Source organism: Acanthisitta chloris, unplaced genomic scaffold, assembly GCF_000695815.1.
Source record: "Acanthisitta chloris isolate BGI_N310 unplaced genomic scaffold, ASM69581v1 scaffold13940, whole genome shotgun sequence".
Lineage (NCBI taxonomy): Eukaryota > Metazoa > Chordata > Aves > Passeriformes > Acanthisittidae > Acanthisitta > Acanthisitta chloris.
The window spans coordinates 7,485-26,199 of record NW_008653422.1 but is presented as its reverse complement, the minus strand read 5'-3'; the positions used below and the strand labels follow the sequence as shown (position 1 = coordinate 26,199).

At 37.6% G+C, this 18,715-nt stretch overlaps 1 protein-coding gene across 1 annotated transcript; it reads left to right on the top strand.

Moving 5' to 3' along the window:
- Positions 1–1,639: 1,639 nt before the first annotated feature.
- Positions 1,640–17,894, top strand: LOC103808235 (voltage-dependent L-type calcium channel subunit beta-2; the record flags this gene model as incomplete). Its single annotated transcript, XM_009081009.1, has 7 exons — positions 1,640–1,762; positions 4,978–5,114; positions 6,937–7,013; positions 10,814–10,947; positions 14,435–14,515; positions 14,827–14,885; positions 17,785–17,894. Coding segments are annotated over 7 exons (721 nt in total), but the record flags the coding sequence as incomplete, so codon positions are not given.
- Positions 17,895–18,715: the final 821 nt, after the last annotated feature.

Below are 18,715 nucleotides of genomic sequence, written 5' to 3'. Positions count from 1 at the left end.
CTCTGCAAAATACCTCATTTTTATCCAAACTGAAGTGGTGATGGATACTAACTAATAATGCTAAAATTGTTGTCTGGTGAAGTTTTAGTATATTTTAAGATGGAAAGTTATGTCAAGACCTCCTCAATCACTTGTGAGCACCTCTAAGACTTAGTTACCATTTAAAAAAAAATTTTACCAGCTGCAATGTATAAGAACATCAGACTAGACAATAAGAGCAGTATGGAGGATTTTGGGGTGGGCTAAAAGTTTTCCCTGGGGTAGGACAGTGATGGGTCCCTGGTGTGATATTCTGTTGAGAGGGCAAGCTCAAGGTGCTGCTTGGCACAGAATAAAGCAGAATAAATGTTGTTTTCCTGTTTTCTGGTTGAGTAGCTATAGTCTGGGTTGAGCTGTGTGGCAGCTTTTATTACCTGCTTCATTCTACATGCAGAAAGGTGTTCAGCACTGGTGGTGCTTGTAAGGAGAAGCTGTGCTGGAGGGGAAGGCAGAGGTGGGGCCAGAAGGGTCACTGACTCTCCCTGCAACTGCTTCTTGAAAACAAAACTTGGGAAAATCCTCTAACTCACTGATGTCAGCTAGTAATATAAATTGTAGAGTGAATTATAGGAATGAGCAAATCTCTCTAGCTGTTATTTGGTAATGACATGATGAACTTAAGGCACACTTGTCTACTCTTGGAATGGCTTGCAGTGAGCTGACTTGCTTAGGGGTCAGTGGCAGCTGCCTTTTCTCCAAATCTGTAATTTCCCTGAACACTGCTTGGGGCTGAGGCTGAGCAGGCTACAGTAATGGCAGCCTTAGGATATTGCTGAGGTGACCTCCACATGGGGCCCAGATGAGAAAGGTGTGGAGGGAGCAATGTGGTGCAGTGCCATGCTCCCCTTGGTGTGCCTTTTTCAGCCCGTGTCCCTGGAGCTGGAGGCTTTGTGGCTCTCAGAACCCTAGTCCTAATGACAGCTTGGGACTGGGACTGAGATCCCCAGCACTGTGTGCAGCCCAGATGAGAAAGGTGTGGAAGGAGCAGTGCCACGCTCCCCTTGCAATGCTTTTAGCAGCCCCAGTGTCCCTGGAGCTGAGCTGTAGTCTTTGTGGGTCTTGGAGCCATAAATCTAACCCTAATCCTAGTGGCAGCATGTGGTTGAGGCTGAGGAGCCCACAACCATGGGTGAGCCAGATGAGAAAGGTGTGGAGGGAGCAATGTTGATGCACTCCATGCTCCCCTTGGTGTGCCTTTTGTAGCCTCAGTGTCCCTGGAGCTGGAGGTTTTGTGGCTCTGAGAACTGTACATCTTAGGGCAACCCCAAGCACAGAACTTGCAGCAGAAGTTCAAGCTGAGCATATTATATGGATTGCCAACTGGATTGTGATTTCTAATTACTCATCTGACTTATCTCAGATTAATTCAGAGCTCAGTCACCTACCAAGAGTCTTCATTTTATGAAATGTGTTGATACTAAATAATGGATGTTGGTAAACATGATTCTGCATTATGTTTTGCATGAATGCTTTGAGAGCTCTCTGTAATTTTTATGATTTTAAAAGGATAACTTACAGAAATCATCTTCTGTGTCTATGTTTGTACATACGTATGTATTCGCAAGGGAAATTTTCATGCTGTTTATCTTTTCTTTTTCAGTCAAAACCTGTTGCATTTGCAGTTCGGACAAATGTTGGGTACAGTGCAGCTCATGATGACGATGTTCCAGTCCCAGGCATGGCCATCTCATTTGAGGCTAAAGATTTTCTTCACGTTAAAGAAGTAAGTAAAACCGGAGGCATAAGCGAATTTCTCTTTAAGGATATATTTGAGTAATAGAGCTACTCTTTCATAATGTTGATAAACACTTCATGTTGTCAAAGCACCTTACAAATGTTATGTAAACAAGGTAACTGTAAGAAATTGTGTGTTCTTTCAAATGTTGTTCTTGTAGAAGCAATGGTACAAATTCCTTACAGTCAAATCAATGAAGTTTCTTCTCTAGTAAAAATCACTTATTTATAGCTTTAAAAAAATCTATATCTGGCTATTCAGCATTGCAGGTCAAATAAGGTGGTAATCTCAGATTTTACATCAAGTGTTTCCTCTGTTTCCATAGGAACCAGAAACACAGTGTTGGCAGTTTTTTGTGAAAGTTTATGCCTTTTTCCTCACAGCACAACTTAGTCACAGATGCACATATACATGGGAGAAAAGGAGGAAGAGTTTCCTGAACTTTCCTGGATGTCCAGAAATGCCTTGAAAGGAAGTTTAGCACAGCTGAGTTGTTACACTGTCTGTGGTTCCATGTAGCACTGAGGGACGGAAAAGTAGATTAAAATGTTCTTGCAGCTTCAGCTATACTGGCAGAGGCATGCTGTGCTAATTGCCTTTAAAAACACCTGGTTTTCTATCTAAACTGTCAAGGAAGGTTGGCTGTCTAGCAGTGCTAGGCAGGAGGTGTGTTGTGGAAGGGACACTGTGCCTGAGCCAGGGGCATCACTCAATGGAGAGGTGGGAAGAGTTCTGCAAGGACTCAGACTTCAGCTTGGACTCAGTGGTCCTGCATTTGGCCACAGCTGTTGTGTCTGGGTGGGCTGAACCTCCTCAGGAGGGTGTCCTGAGCCTTTCCCTGCACAGCTGTGTCCTGCCCCTCCAGCTTCCACTCACTCTCCAGGGCTCTGTGTCCCACCAGACACTGTTCCTTATTGTTCCTTCCTTTGGTGCTCCCTAGAGTTAATGCTGGGAGATCTGGAATGTTCAAACTTTAATTATTTATGCAGATTAAAGGCAGAATCACCCCCATATTTTACTATAAAATGCAGTATTGGTTTATATTTTATAAGTTAAATCTAAGTTAAACTCTGATAACTTTTGCCTGCATGGATCAATACTGGACCAATGCTGTTCTCTTGTTTGCAAGGTCTGTTCTCCAATTTGTGCTGCTGGGAGGGCTCAAACAAGAAAAACCTCAGTTCAAAACATGAACAATGGTGAAAAGTACTGCAGTGACTGAGTATGAGGGAAATTTATTTGCATTATTAGGTTATATTCATTACAACTCAGTACACATGAAGATGAAGGATTCCTTCCTGCACCAAGAAACGTGTGCTGCATCATAGTCACTTCTGAGTCTTTTGAGGCTTTAATGCATGGTCATAATTTCGCTTTGTGTTTAATTCATGTTTGTGTTTTGCTTGGCACTCTAAGCACAGCTGAATTACATAAAATCATCCAAAGCAGCCAGCACCTCGAGAGCTGGACACCTCGCTACCAAGATTTCCACCATTGCTTTTTAAAATTAGAAAGGAGTATGTGTGGTATTATTTACTTACCGAAGCATCTTATACTGACACAGCATTTCATATACTGACACAGCATTTAGCTTTGAGACTTTGCAGAAGTGAATTCCACGTGCTTTTATTTTTGTATGAAAGAAAAAAATCTTATGGATTTAGCATTCTTAACACTTCTAATAAAATTAATGTTGTTGCTTAGTAATCTTATGCTGTAGGACAGCATAAAAAGATAGTGGCTTATCAGATTGTAATTTTTAAATAATTTATCTCTTCCTTTTACCAAGTTAATGATTTACTTAGCATTTTGCAATGAGAGGTTATAATTTTAGTAATATGCTTCAGTCTAATACAGCTTTGAGAAACTTCTATTCCAGATTAGCTCCCTATTAAATGCTGGTATTCTTACTCATAAAGGCATCCTGTTGGATGAATATTATAGAGCTCCTTATATTTTATGAGCTTAAAAGTGCTTTTATTTTAATCTTTATTTTTTGCTAGCTAAATACCTTACAGTTGGTTTCAAGCATCACAGGGTTTCTATAGTTGCCAAAATGAAAGATAATACTGCAATTTAGGCTGTGTATCAATGATCCACCAACAGTGTATTCATGGTAAAATTAATTCCTTTTCATGGGAGCCCACACATTTTACATCTTTTGTTCCTAACTATACACTTGGTAAAGACACTTATTAAATAATTAAATATGCACCATAATGTCTACATTAACAGCTTCAGATTCAAGGAGGCAACTTCACATTCAGGTGTTTTCTTATAGTTTCATAAATAATCTAAATTATCCCAAATCCATATTTGGTGGTAGTTATTCCCATGGAATGCCAAGGGTATTGCATGTAGGGCCATATATGAGTGACCTATTCTCATCCCAAACTGAGGAATAAATAATAATGGGAAAAGCAAATAGTTTTGCTCTACAGACCTCTGCAAAACAAACAACATCCTCCACAAGTATATGAATAAATGTTTTGAATTAGTCATTACCTCATATTTCATATAGCTGAAAGTCAGTTAATTGGACTATCTTGTGGATTTGTATAATTGTAAGGGCTTTTAGTTATCCAAATATATCCATTCCCTGTGGATCTATCAGAGTTTAAGATGCAGATCGCATGAGCTATCTGCAGCAGAGCACGTACAAGCAGCAGAATTTGGTCATATTTCAGGTGATTGTAGTGAATTTGGAGAAGTGGGAGAATTTGAGAAGTAGCATTTTTTTAATTAAAATGAAAACTAAATAAAATGGAATAAGAAAAATTACAGAGCCATGAAAATTGTAGCAGCTGGTAAGAGTAGATCAGAAGCCTCTAGTGTCTACCAAGGAGAAACATGAAAGGAGAATAAAAATAGCTCTCATGTATGAGGGGAAAAGACTGTGAAGCAAGATAAAATAAAGATGGTGAAATGGATGGAAATAAAAGCCAGGAAGGAACATGAAGTCTGTGAATGAAGGTTTCTGCTTAAGCACTGTGGATTTTAATAATTTGAAAGAAATAATTATTTTAATGTATTTCTGAATATTACCACAATTCTTCATTGCCGTAATAACATAGCACAGCAATTAACTGCAGGGAAGAATTACAAAAATTGACATAGCTGCAAATTAAAGCTAATAACAAAATGATCCCAGATCAAGCAATTTCTTAGTATGTCACTTTTTTTCTTTTCTTTTTAATCTGTAGAAATTTAATAATGACTGGTGGATAGGACGATTGGTAAAAGAAGGCTGTGAAATAGGATTCATACCAAGCCCAGTCAAACTAGAAAACATGAGGCTGCAGCATGAACAAAAGGCAAAACAAGGAAAATTCTACTCCAGGTAATAACAAGAAATCATTAAAAACAGTAGCATTGTCTGTGACACAACTTGGAAATTAATGCTGTGTATCTCTTATATGTATGCTTAATTATTGTAAATAGCAGCTACAAACATCTTGTATCAATTAAGACAGTAATATATAATTAATTATATATTATTGTAGAATATATAATGCTTTTATATTACTAATGCATAATCTAATTCTTGTCATTGCTGTTTGAGCGAGAAAGTAGATATTTAGATTGGTGATATGTGGTGACCTACAATGGCAATGGTTCCCTTTTGTTTTCGTAAAATATTTGCTAATATGCATTGCAGTCAGTGCATTTACTATGTGCAAGCACAATTTTTGGCTTAAAAATTGTTCTATCTAAATCCTGTGGCATTTGTCACGTTGTTTTTTGTGTGTGTGTGATCTTGCAGTTTCTAAACACTTTCAAAGCTCATTTTAGGAATTAGAGAAAATGTTAAGATTAATTGATTTGTAAGATGAAGCCAGTGCCTGTTAGTTAGCTCCTAGGGCAAAAATGGTCTTATCAAATTCATTGCCTATAAATACAGCTTTTAAGAATACTCCAATTTTATGATGGAAGTTTCATGTCAAGTCATTTGTTATCTCTGACTGAAGCCATCATTGCATAAGAAAAAAGATGCAGTATCTAGATGTATTGAACAGTACTGCAAGATGGTAATAATGTCATCTTTACTGTAGAATTCTTAATAAAGTAGTTTTACAGTAAACGTTAACAGATGTGGGAGCAAATACCACTTGTTTTCCTTTGGGCATATAGGAAACAAATATTTCCAGCATATCTGAGCAAGATAGACATGGAATTGTGCTAGGAATCATTTGGGAAGCCAGAAACGCTTTCCTAACTCAGTAGCAAGGGCAGCAGTGTTTGAGGACACCATGATGCTGCAGTGCTCAGCTGCATTTGCCAGCTGTGAAATGCCTTTCCCGTGAGTGTGCTGTCCTCAGCAGGAGGATGCCAGTTTCCTGATTCCTCTATGGCACTTTGATACAGCCAGATCTGTCCCAGTGATTCAGTCCCTTTCCAAATCCTTCCATTCTCCAGAACTTCTCACTGAAGATAGCATTGTCCTACACCACAAATGCATTAACTTGGTGCTTATTAATATTTTAAGATAGGGAAAGTGGAAACTAGTATTATCACATGAATTATTTGAGGAGTGAAATGGCATTTCTTATATTCTTTTCAGAGCTTTTCTCATTATGGTGACTGAAATAAAACGACTAAAAGTATTGTTTGGTTTTCACAACTTGGATAGGTTTTCACGAAGCAGAACTTGACAAAACCCTAGACTGCTTTAACTTTGTTTGAGAGACTTTTATTTTCTTTCCTAAGTGCTACCCTGCATTGAGAAAGGAAAAGAATATATACTTTGATTAAATTGAAAAGATGATAGACATACAGTTTCATCTTCATTGGGGGTTTATCAATAAGTTTTCAGTTAAAGGAGAGAGATGCGCTCACTGGCTTAAGAATTGCTCTTAATAATGGGTAGCACTAATAACCATTATATACCAGTAGCCACATTAGTAACTGGATTGCATTAAAGTCATGATGTAGTGAGAGCCACAGAATGAATTGCATAGCAGCACAAGGAGGATGATTGATGCTTGGAGATCCTCAGTCCTCAAAATGTACACACATTTTATGTGAGATGCATATTTTATTCCACTGCCAGAAATCCTGTTTGTCTTACAGCTAACACCTCACTTAGAAGGCAGGTAATAAATAAACTAGTGTAAATGCCAAGGAAGCTATGAACTTCAAACTAATTTGTTACTTTACTCCAGTAAATCAGGAGGAAATTCTTCATCCAGTTTGGGTGACATCGTTCCTAGTTCCAGAAAATCGACGCCTCCATCATCTGGTGAGTAGGTCATGAGCCCTTTGGTTTACAAAATCGTGACCCTAATCTGTTAAAATTGATACACATTTAGTCCTGTTTTTTTCTTATTCCCTGTAGTTCATAGGTAAAATCTTGTTGTTCCATAACCATCTAAGGCTGGTTTGAGGAGGTTTGAAGTAACGGTGTCAATGCCAGCAAGTTCAGGCAGTGATGGAGCTGTTAATGCACAAAATTCCCTCTGCTTTTACTTTGGAGTTTTATAGCAAAGACATAATAAATTGGATAAAGGTTTGGTCTGGTTTGAGCACTCCTACTGACCAGTAAATACTTTCTGGTGCACGAGAAAAAAGCAGCAATGAAGATAAAAGTTCCTGAGAAGTTTCTGCAGTAGCATCAGGAAAGGCATTATTTTAAAACATCAGGAACTTTTAGTTTCACAATTCTAATCATGAGGATGTGCTTCACATAATTCTAGGATACTGGCTATTTCTTGCCTGCTTTGACAAATTTTTCACAAATACTGTTTTTTACTTAAAGCATTAATAGATAGATTTAACTTTAGTCAGGTTGGATTCAAGAGGTTTGAAGCAAATACATGGCAAGTTGGTGGAGGAAGCTGACATTAGCTCCTTGAAAAAAGCATAGCAGAGAAGAAAATCACAAAAAAATAATTCTCCTGAATTCAGCTGCTGCATTGCTGGATGTTTTCACTTCTCATGTATGTTTCTAATACCTGAAGGCAGACAATGTTAGTGACTGTTGCTAGTGCCTTGTCTGCTAGATGTAGTGTACATGTACTACATGTATTTTCCAATCATTCTTATTTATATGGAGCCTGGTCTACAGAGCAAGCATCTTAAAATGAACCTGAAGAATTTAGAGTATTTTCATGGATGTTAAGAGAGAGACAGAGAAATTCAATCATGTGATAGTAGTAGCATCGTTTGATTAAATTAATTGGAAAATATATTTGTCTCTTCTGTGAAACCATGAATTTGTTTGTAGCACCCAACTTTACTACAATTGCAGTTTGTTTTTCAAAATTCCACTTCAGTTTCACTTGTTAGCTTTTTTTATTTTATTTTTTTCAAAATTTACTAATATGTGTCCATCACTACTGTGTAGAACACACCTTAATCTTCTATTTTATGATGGCTTTAAACTGTCACATTTACTACTATAGTCAACTTTTTCAACAGTTGCCTTTTTTCAGTAAAATTATCCATTGACCTATGTTGTAGTTTTATAGTTAGAGCATCGGAAATGCTGTAATACTATTTTGTATCCAAACCCACTTGGAATTTCCAGAATGTGGCACAGAATTTAGAAATATGAAAACAGATAGCACACCGAGGTGAGCAGCTGACTGATTGCAAGCCATCCTGGAATCTTCATTGCATTGAACCATTTCTTCAGACAGCAGTTTTCAGAAACATGGTTTTCTGAAGAAAGAAGGAAATGTGATCAATTTCGTTCAGTTACATTGAAGGTTTGGAAAGTATTTATGAATAGTGCACGTTAGATTATTCTCTGATCTTAAAGATTTTAAGTCTAGATTTTTTTTCCTTAACACATCCCACGAAAGGTGAAAGAGGCATAGTTTCTGACTAACAAAGAACACAAGTGACTTTGAAGTAAAATTCAATTATTATTCCCAGACACTTTTGAATGTATAATCAATTACAAATGCATAAATTATTTAATGAGTTGAAGACATATTAAGCGAATAAGTTACTTTAATTTTTTGACTTTGAGTCAGGGCTGGGGGTTTTTTTCAACATAAAGCAGTGCCACAGGGAAACCAGACCAAACCAAGCCCACAAACAAGATGAAGACACAGTGAAAGACAAATGAAAAGGAGGCTCATATCTATTTAAATAATCAATATTCTATTGGTATAGTGATCAATCCATACAGTCCTTGTGGACCACCAAACTGTGTGAGGATAATGGTGAAAATTACTTTGAAAAATACCCAGTGAACTAAAAGAAGCATCACAGAAGCTTTTATGTAGTGTGAAGACTGAGAATGAAAAAAGGAGATATTGATATCTAGCTGATCAAATGCTGCATTTCTTTTTTACAGGAAAAGCTTAACAACCCTGATTTTTCTTTACTGACAATTTTAGTTGAACATAGAACCGAAGGAGTTTTAATATGCCTTATTATGAGTGATTTACAGCATCTGTGCTGGCCTGTATTCAAGAAAAGATAATATGTTCTTTTTATACTCGTGAAGAGGATGAAGGAACAGTGTTGCTAGAAGAAAATGTTACGTGATTTCTGTGGCTGTTTTTAGGAGCAGGATTGTAGAAACAGGATGCACATCTCCTCACCGGCGTTCCTGGCAGGGCAGGCTCAAAGGCACAGGAACTCAGAGAGTGTCAAGCATCGAGGTGTTAGATGTGTGGATAATTCAAATGGGAAAATGTAGTTTATTAGATCAAAAGGGATCACTGCCTCAAGTGTCTCTTAAATCAGTGGCCGCACGTAGGCTCAGCAGAAATATTTCTCTGTTACATAATTTAATAGCACATGCAACTGTATTAGTTGATGTCCCACTCATCAAGCAGATGAAAGCAGGTCACTAAGATGGTTTCATAATAGTTTGCAATGATTAATTAAGGGTTTGGATAAAGTCAATGCAAATGATTCTGCTTACAGATGCAGTTAGGGTTAGATTCAGTTCGACAATGGTGCGGCAAGACACGCACGTGTTACCGGAGTGCAGTAAGAGGGGGGGAAGATCTTCACACACTGGGGTGATGTACAGCAGCTTTGTGGACCACTTTTGTGCATCTTCCTGTTTTCTGAAGGCTAACCTAAATCACTACTTATGATTGAGATTGATCATTGTAAAGCAGAAAGCTTTCATTTGGTTCTGTTTTGTTTCAGGTGTAGTTGGCAGGTTGGACACAGCATTCAGGATAACATGGCTTTGCATTTTGAAAATGTATTTATCTCTGAGTCTGTGATGAGTTTTGTTTAAACTGTTATTCCTTACTTGCTAAAGAGGGTAAATAATTCATATTTATAGTATAAGCTTTGTTTGATGTATATACTTTTGGGGTAGAGTTTGAACAGCAGTGGTTTATTGTATTCACTTCCATTTTGCCCTGCCTACATCCTCACTCTTTACAACAGGATCCATGTCTCTGAGCCAGCTGGAATAAATTTCCCCTCTTCTACTACCCATACATTTTAGTGTTTCATGTTAGTAGATCTGGCTTTGTTACTGGTGATAAGTGTATCTTACGCATACTGTGCATTTTTAGTTACAGCAGTTAAAAATGCCAATTGTAGTCCACTCTGAGATAAAAATAGATCTTATGGTTCCACTATCAGGCTATTTTGTCTTCAGAAGTTATTTTTCTCCTGTTTCTCCATTTCCTATAGACACACTAGTGACATTTCAAATTTCAGTCAATGAGGCCCATTTTGAATCAGTGTTTATTGCTATAAAATAATTCCAGTGTTATTGACCAATTTCTGTATGTTTACACTGATGAAAGTCTTACCTCTTCCAGTGAATTACTTTGGATTTACACTGGTGTAAAAACAACAAATTTGGCCATTGGTCTGTTTTGTAAATGTTACAATAGCTGTTACAGATTGCCTTCTGTCTTCTAATCCTAGTGTACTGCACCTATAAATTTTCCCCTTTGTTTTATTGTTCTTTTTGTTCTCGTGGTTGATTTTTAATTTTTATTAATTTATTTATTCCTCTGGACAGTTTTATTTCTCTTTACCTGTTATTTCCTTTTTAACCTATCTTTACCTTCCCTGTCATCTGATAATTCTGAATTGTTTGTCTGTATATAGCTATAGACATAGATGCTACTGGCTTAGATGCAGAAGAAAATGATATTCCAGCAAACCATCGCTCCCCCAAACCCAGTGCAAACAGTGTAACATCACCCCACTCCAAAGAGAAAAGAATGCCCTTCTTTAAGAAGGTAACATGGACTTCCAAGCTGCCATCTGTCCACCTGCTCACCTGCACTGCGTCACATTTCCAGTCCTGTTAACTGTCTGCGTCCTTTGACAAGCCAATAACATGCATGCTTTGTTGTTCTTTGTTTCTTTTCCATGCTGCTGTAGCTAAGCAGAAGCAGAAATCGGTAAGTTTATATTGACATTGCCTGTGTTTATCCTGCCACTGGCATCATTAGCATTGTTAGTCCACATTAACAATGCAGCTGTTCTAGAATTAAGGCTGAAGAGATGTGTTGAGCTGTTAGCAGATTCAGTAGAAGAAAATAGGCAAAAGTGCAGTGCATCTGTGAAACTGCTACAGTACTTACCCTTTTTGATGGAATAATAGGACACACTTAAAAGGCAGCCTAAAGTTTGGGAAAATTATTTCTTGGAAATCAATATAATGCACCTCTCTAGTGCATGTTTATTCTTCCTATACCTTTCTCAAGTTGTTTTTTTTTCTTCATTAATTGGTCTATTGAAATCATTAGTGGAATCTAGCAGATACCCAGTTTGTACTTAGAAAACCAATAGTCAAAATCGTTGTTTTTTAATTTAGCCAGTATTTCAGCTTCTAATTCATTAGGTGCAAAATCTGCAGATGCACAAGACCAACAGAAAACCTCAGACTTGTTTTGACAATTTACTTTGAGTTTTTCCTGTTGTCATGTATAAATTATCAGCCACATGTTCTTGCCATCCATCAGTCAGACTTTTTTAGTATCTCTGCTATTGGAAATGGTACTGGTGGTTCCCAGGAGAGCCAGTGTCTCTCTACAGATAACCCAGATAACTACAGAATTATGCAATTGGCATCCTGTTACAGCAAGTTCCAACACATTTCTGGGATCTTTGCTGGAATAAGTTAGCAAGACATTAGGTACCAGCCAAACTATGCATTGAAATACCATATTTCTGCATTTTTTGGTTTAAAATCTTTAGTCCTCATAGCACTTATGTTTGTTTTTAACCACTCACTTAAATCTGTAAGTAACTGTAGGTAAATCTACAGGACTCTTACAGTGCTAATAAACAGTGCCAAGTGAGAGTGTTGGCCCTGCTGTCAATGCTCTCATGTTTAGTAAACAGAACTTTGTTTCTGTCTCTCTTTCCTGCTTGAACTCTTTTAAAGAATGCTGAATACTTCTCTTTTCTGAAGTCACCACCACTGGCTTCAATAGGGTCTGTTAAGCCCACTGTGGAAATGGACAACACTTGCTTGCTTCTGAATAATTTCTTACTTAATCATATTTATAACCAGATAAAAATGACAAAGAAAAATAATACATGTTGACAGGAATTGGATACTGTCTGCATAAGCATCTTTTGAAGGTGCAGCTTCTTAGACCAACTACCTCAGACCTGCACAGTGGTTAGTCCCAATTCTTTCTTCCCCTCTGTGGTGCCTCTTTTCTTCCATATCATTATCATTACTGGTTATACTGGAGTTTGTAATACTGACATTTACAGTAAGTACTGGATGGGCATCCCAAAGTAATCTAGGCTGTCAAACCACTGAGCAAAAGCTATATTGTCAAAACTGCTGGTTTTTATTCTGAGTTCATATTTGAACTTGAATCTGCAATAAAAGTTGTATAGCTCAGTGCCAGTCTCTTAAAAAATCTTAGATTCCCTAATGTTAAATTAAAGAACTTTAGTGCTTCCATTAGATAACTTTTCCTCAATTTTCTGCTGACAGCTTCATTATTTCAAGCTGTAAAGAGCAGAGAAAAAAAATGCCTGTTTCGACAGAAAAGATTTTAAAAATACCCCATATTCCATCAAATAAGGTAATTTCTGTGCTTGCCCTAATTTTCAAGTAGTTGGTTAACTTCTAGCATGAATGCCTTGAGTTGAGCCAGCCACATTAATCAAAGATCTGTTGCATCAGAATGCTCATGCTATAAGCATGTACACATCTGTAATGAAGTTTTCTTTGAATCTGTCTCTAATACACTTAGCAATAATGTTAGCAGAGTGGAGGACTGTATTTTGATCCTGGCACAGCTTAATTGCAGGGTTTTGCTTTGAAAGGTGTCGAGTCAGATTCTGTACTGTGTAAAATGAATGTATTTCACATGCTTATGATGCCTTGGCCACTGGTAGTCATTCTTCTGTTACTAATTATCTGGTGAAACTACAGGTGACAAAAGCCAAGATACATGAAAGAACATTCACAAAAATATTTTCTGTTTGAGACTGCTTTAGACTGCTGCTTGTGTAGCATTGTGTGCTGTCACTGTATTAATGTCTGTCTTTGTGGGTTTGTGTTTTGGAATGTATATACTTATTTTGATGCTATTGTGAAACACCTTGGGATACATTTAGTACTGGAATAATGAACAAAGTCTGTATTCTGTGATCTTGACTGATGTATTTGTACTATGTAAGCATTTGAAAAACAGATCCAGCATTCCTTTTCTCCATATCACCCACACATTTCTGGGTTTGGGTTTCAGTCAGGTTTTTTTCCCCAAGACAAAGATAAACCAAAACCTCCCTTAAGAACAAAAACCTCTTTCTGATAAGACCCATTCTTGCTGATATATAATGAGTAGCCATTTATTAAAGAAGAAAAAACCCAAACCCAACAGTTCAATTTGTTTATATTGTATTTGATAACAATATAAAATTTCTGCAATCTTTGGAAGGAGGCAAGCTTTGTATTTTAAAATGCTTTTTAGAAATTGTGCATGATACATCAGTAAGTACTTTGGTAAATACCATACTAACAGAATCCATTCTTGGGTGGTGAGAGGAGCTTCCCAAAGTGGAAGAATTGCTATCCCAAGCTCTGTTTATGAAAATTTTCTAGAAATACTAACTTGATCAGTCTTTTTTTTTTCATTTCACTTGCAATTGAATTGCTGATACAAATGTAGAAGTCAGACTATGAGTGCTCCCCTGGGAATTTGCAGTGATGTCACAAGCAATGGGCAGATCTGAACATTAAAAAAAAAGAGGTGCTATCCCTGGGAATTTGCAGTGATGTCACAATGTTTTGTCAAGCAATGGGCAGATCTGAACATAAAAAAAAAAGAGGTGCTGTGTTTTTCCCGTTTGGTTTTGGGGGTTTCTTTCTCTCTCATAGTTTCCCACATAACATTTTGGTTGGAAACAGATGCCACAGCTCTACAAGTCAATCATTTCAAACCATTAAATGTTGGAAATTACCTTTTCAATGTACCAGTTGGGAGTTATGCAGCAGAGCATGTGAATGTCCCAGAATAACAGTTTTGTAGCTATCCAGAGCAAATGTAAAAACAGTAGGAAAACCTAAAAGAAAAGATTTTTCTAAAGAACCTCGTGTCCTTATCTTGTACTACCATTTTTTGGGAAGACATAATGACTTTGAGATTCCTGTGTTGGTGACATCCCTGGAAATTCAGAGTTCCTAGTATTGTAAGCAGTGTAGAACACTTTGTCTAGGTGCTGTGATGATGAAAACGTTTTTGTGTTTTGCAGACAGAGCACATCCCTCCCTATGATGTAGTGCCTTCTATGCGACCAGTAGTTTTAGTGGGGCCTTCTCTGAAGGGATATGAGGTAAATGATTGTTGTGAATGGTTTTCTTTTTGCCAAAATGCTGTACTTTATTTGTATTTGAATATTCAAAGGTGGTTAAGCTGAATAACATAATTTGTATCATAGGCACATATCTAGACAGTTTTTACTCCTGCTAAATAGCTGCTTATTTGTATTTTACTTCATGTCAGAATTGAGACTAAGACCAAATTGCATTCCACTCCTGTTGTTCAGATTTAAGATTTACTGTCAGCTTTATTATGTAATATTATTAGCATCAAGTATTATGAGTTTCCTATATGATTGTTAATTTGTTGTTTGTTTGCTCCTAGGTAACAGATATGATGCAAAAAGCATTATTTGATTTTTTAAAACATAGATTCGAAGGGCGGTAAGTACTTTGCAATGCAAATATACTAGAATTCAGGCTCTGTTTAGGGACTACCGAGTTTTTTAGAAATAATGGCACTGTAGAAGAATAGGAATGGCAGCTAATTCCTTGATCAGTGGACTCTAGTGTGGAATGGAAGTTCCCCTGGCAGAGCATGCAGGGGCTGTGTGGCAGTGGGAAGTGTTCAGGGGTGTATATCTGTTGAGAGCATTAAAAAGGTTGTCTTCTTCTTGATGACTGTGACATTCACACTCCAAATTGCTAGATATTTATCTAGACAGTTAATAAATGTGTCCTTTAAAAAATTATTTTAAGTATTTTTCGAGTGATTGTCAAACTTCTGATCCCTCAAGATATGAGCTTGCTCTAACAGCAGTTCTGGGCCCAATAGTGGGAAGGCCCAAAAGGACTGGGGTGAGGAGGTGGAGCAGTACTCCACCCTGCTAAAATAAAGCCTCCCTTGGTAGGAGACAGGCTGCACTCACTGGGCTCTGATCTCAGCATTCTTAGGCTGTACCAGGCAAGATCCAATCTGATTTGTGTTTGAGCCTTCGGATGTTACTCTAGTACAGATGTCAAAGGATAATCTGTCTCTGAAAGTAATGGCATGATCTGTATCTCAAACATCACAGGCCCATGGAGCAGAGACATCAGGTGCATTCTCCACACATGATTGTATTGCTACTGGATCAAGCTCCAGAGTCATATGTGCTAATGGATTGACTTTGGGGAGGGGAGGGAGAGGGAGAATTTGAGAAAACAGGAAGGTCTTATTATAATGTCTGTAACTTCAAGGAATGTTCTATTTAGTTTGGAAGTAGACAGATCAGTAACACTATTCTCTCTGCCCTGGTGCTGTCAAAACCTTCACGAGGGAGCTGAAGGTTTTCTGTCAATAGCTTCAGCTCTTTTCAATACAAGACACTGTGGTTTAAGATGTTGGATTTTCTCAGTCAGAATAATAATGCTGATACCTAACCACTTTACATCAGGGTTGTCAAATCTTGGTATGTACCTATAGAATTGGAAGTTAACAAACCAGTGATTGTTACAAGCAGAAAAGACTTACTGCATCTTGAAGCATTTTAGAGTGTATCTGATTTTTAGTTGTAGATCCTATTGTGGCAAGGTGAATCCACAAATACTCTCAATATATTTGATGTCTATAGTGGTAGATTTGAAGAGCCTCAAACTTCAGTAGCACTCTGAGTTGGTGCTCAGGGTCCTGAAGGAATTTGTGCAGGAGGTTCTTAGATTGATGCTACTGCTTCCAGCAGCCACACTGCTGCCCCAGTCTCACTGCAATTGTTTCACTACATGAACCCAGATACCCTCTGTTTTGAGAGCAGAATGGTCTTCCTGGTGTGACATATCTCAGAGGACATTAAAATGAACCTAGAAAGATGTTAAAAGATCTTAAAGTGAAAAATAGCATTTTTCATAGACACAGAAAATAGTCTGATAAGTCCAGCTTTGTTCAATATATCATAATTGCATTTAAAAAAGGCAAATATTTTGCATGTAGGAAGGAAGACTGGCAGGGAAAAAATCCAAATCAAAACAAACAAAAAAAACCCAAAATGCAAAAGTTTACAGTGTTCATCCATTAGTAAATAAAGATAACTAGTGAGTACCCCAGTGTGCATGTTGGATTTCATCTTAAAACAAATGGCATTATCTGTGAGGAGCTGTGCCAGAAAACACAATCTTTGGTTATGTTTTTAGCTTAAGTTAAATCATGTCTAAATTTCCAAAATTATGCTGCTAATCAGTGTTGTGCAAATAATTCTGTTTTTCTGTATTAACTTCTGGCTTTGTTACATTTTTTGGGTTTTAAATAAGAGTATACACATGTTGAGCTCTTGGGAAATGATCTGTTGGATTAAATTTTAGATGAACAGCATCTGAAAGTGCTTGCTAGAAAGGAGCCCTCCCTGTTCTTAGCAAATCCATTTCCTCCTTTTAAATTGCAAACAAAATTCTAGAAGGAAGAACAAGGGAATATCATCAGTCTGACTTAACTCTCAGCACTGGAAAAATGTGACCCCTAAGCCTTGTTAGACCAGAGAGTTTGAAAGGGAAATCAAGGGTGCATTTTGACCCTGTAAAGCAAAACAAACCAAAGTAACTGTTTTGCTAGGAAGAAGAATATGCAGAAGGTTATGCAGCAGGTCAGTGCAAACAACTGAAAGTAACCACTTCTTTCTTGGCTCATCTTTTCTCATAAACACAAAACTGAGCCTGCCAGATACTCAGCCCAGAGTTTTCAAGTACATGCTTCTCTGTATTACAGTTCCCATTGTTAGGTGGCCAGCATATTGCTGCATCTTTCTGGAAAATTACATGTAACTCCTGCACTCTGTCAAAAAACACATGCTAGTAAAACAAGCAAAAAAAGAAGAGTTACTGGTTTCCCTGCTACCTTTAGCATTTGGTTCTGCATATCTCCATATGTCTCATACATATGGCTAAAGTAAGCCAGGTTGTCAGTCAGGACTGTTGAAGAAATCAGGGAAAGGAGAAACCAGTCTGTTCATACTGGGGATCCTGGTGCAGACACTAACCTCATCAGGCCGAGAGATCCCAGGGACATCCCATCTTCTGCAGCACATCTCTGACCTCCCTGTGCCTTCCCTCTCCCCAGGCACGTGTGGCTTTGCAGGCAAAGGTCATACTGCATTTGGGGACTGTTTAGAAGGGGGTTGTCTTATCAATAGTTCTTGTAGCAGTATTAGATGAAGTTTTTTCTCTGTTCACATTACACAAATCATACTGTGCTGCTGAGAAGAAAGTTTTTTCCTGTAGTCTTAGCCATCTTCTAGTGTTCAATGAGAATTCTCCCCACATCTCTGAAAGACAAATAACATTCTGTTCCATTCTACTGCCTTTATTTCTGCAGTATATCAATCACACGAGTCACAGCAGACATCTCGCTTGCCAAACGCTCAGTACTGAACAACCCCAGTAAGCACGCGATAATCGAGCGATCGAACACAAGATCAAGCTTAGGTAAGTACCTGGAATGATGCTATCTACAAACTGCCTGTAAAGTATACTGCTCTGAATTCATAGGTGTAAGCTAAAAATAGCCTTCTCTCTGCTATGAGAATATCACAATTCCCATAATTCAGAAATCCTGGTATTAGACATCATTTTAAAATCATTACCAGGTAAACTTCATATAGTCCTGATTTTGGTTTATCCTGCTTATGCTCAGTTTCCATGTTTTTTTGTTTGGGTAGAAGTAGCCATCCATAAGGTAAATAAAATCTGAAGACATGTTCTTCTGGTTAAATATAAGTGAGAGTTTCCAAATACTTGAAATTTTATGGATATTATTGATATCATGCTTTATCTTTGCTTTATGCATTATCTTTGATAAGATTGCTAGTAGTGATAGCTACTGATATGAGGTCTGAAAAATTTTATGAATTTTATATCAGTTTAAACTAATCTTGAGGTTGGTACGCAAAAAGAATGATGCAAAAGAGGAGATGTTTCTAAAAACTGTATAGCTAAGTTCATAGAATATATATGTCATCTTACATGAGTCATTTTGTACTGATGTTTGTCCAGTTATATAAACAATTAAACATTTATTAGCCAGAAAGAAAAACAGGCTTAGCTGGAAAGTTGTAGCTAAATGTTACCATCTACAGTAGAGGTGACTGCAGTGGAGCTTGTCATTCCAAGGTGTCCTTAGAGCAAAGAGGAAAAGGTGGTCACTTGGGAGTCCTAATTCCAGACTGACCTTAGCCTTTCCTCGAGCACAAGGTGTATTATATCCAAGTCTCTGCTGCTGCTGCTCCTGCTGGTGCATTCCCTGTGTA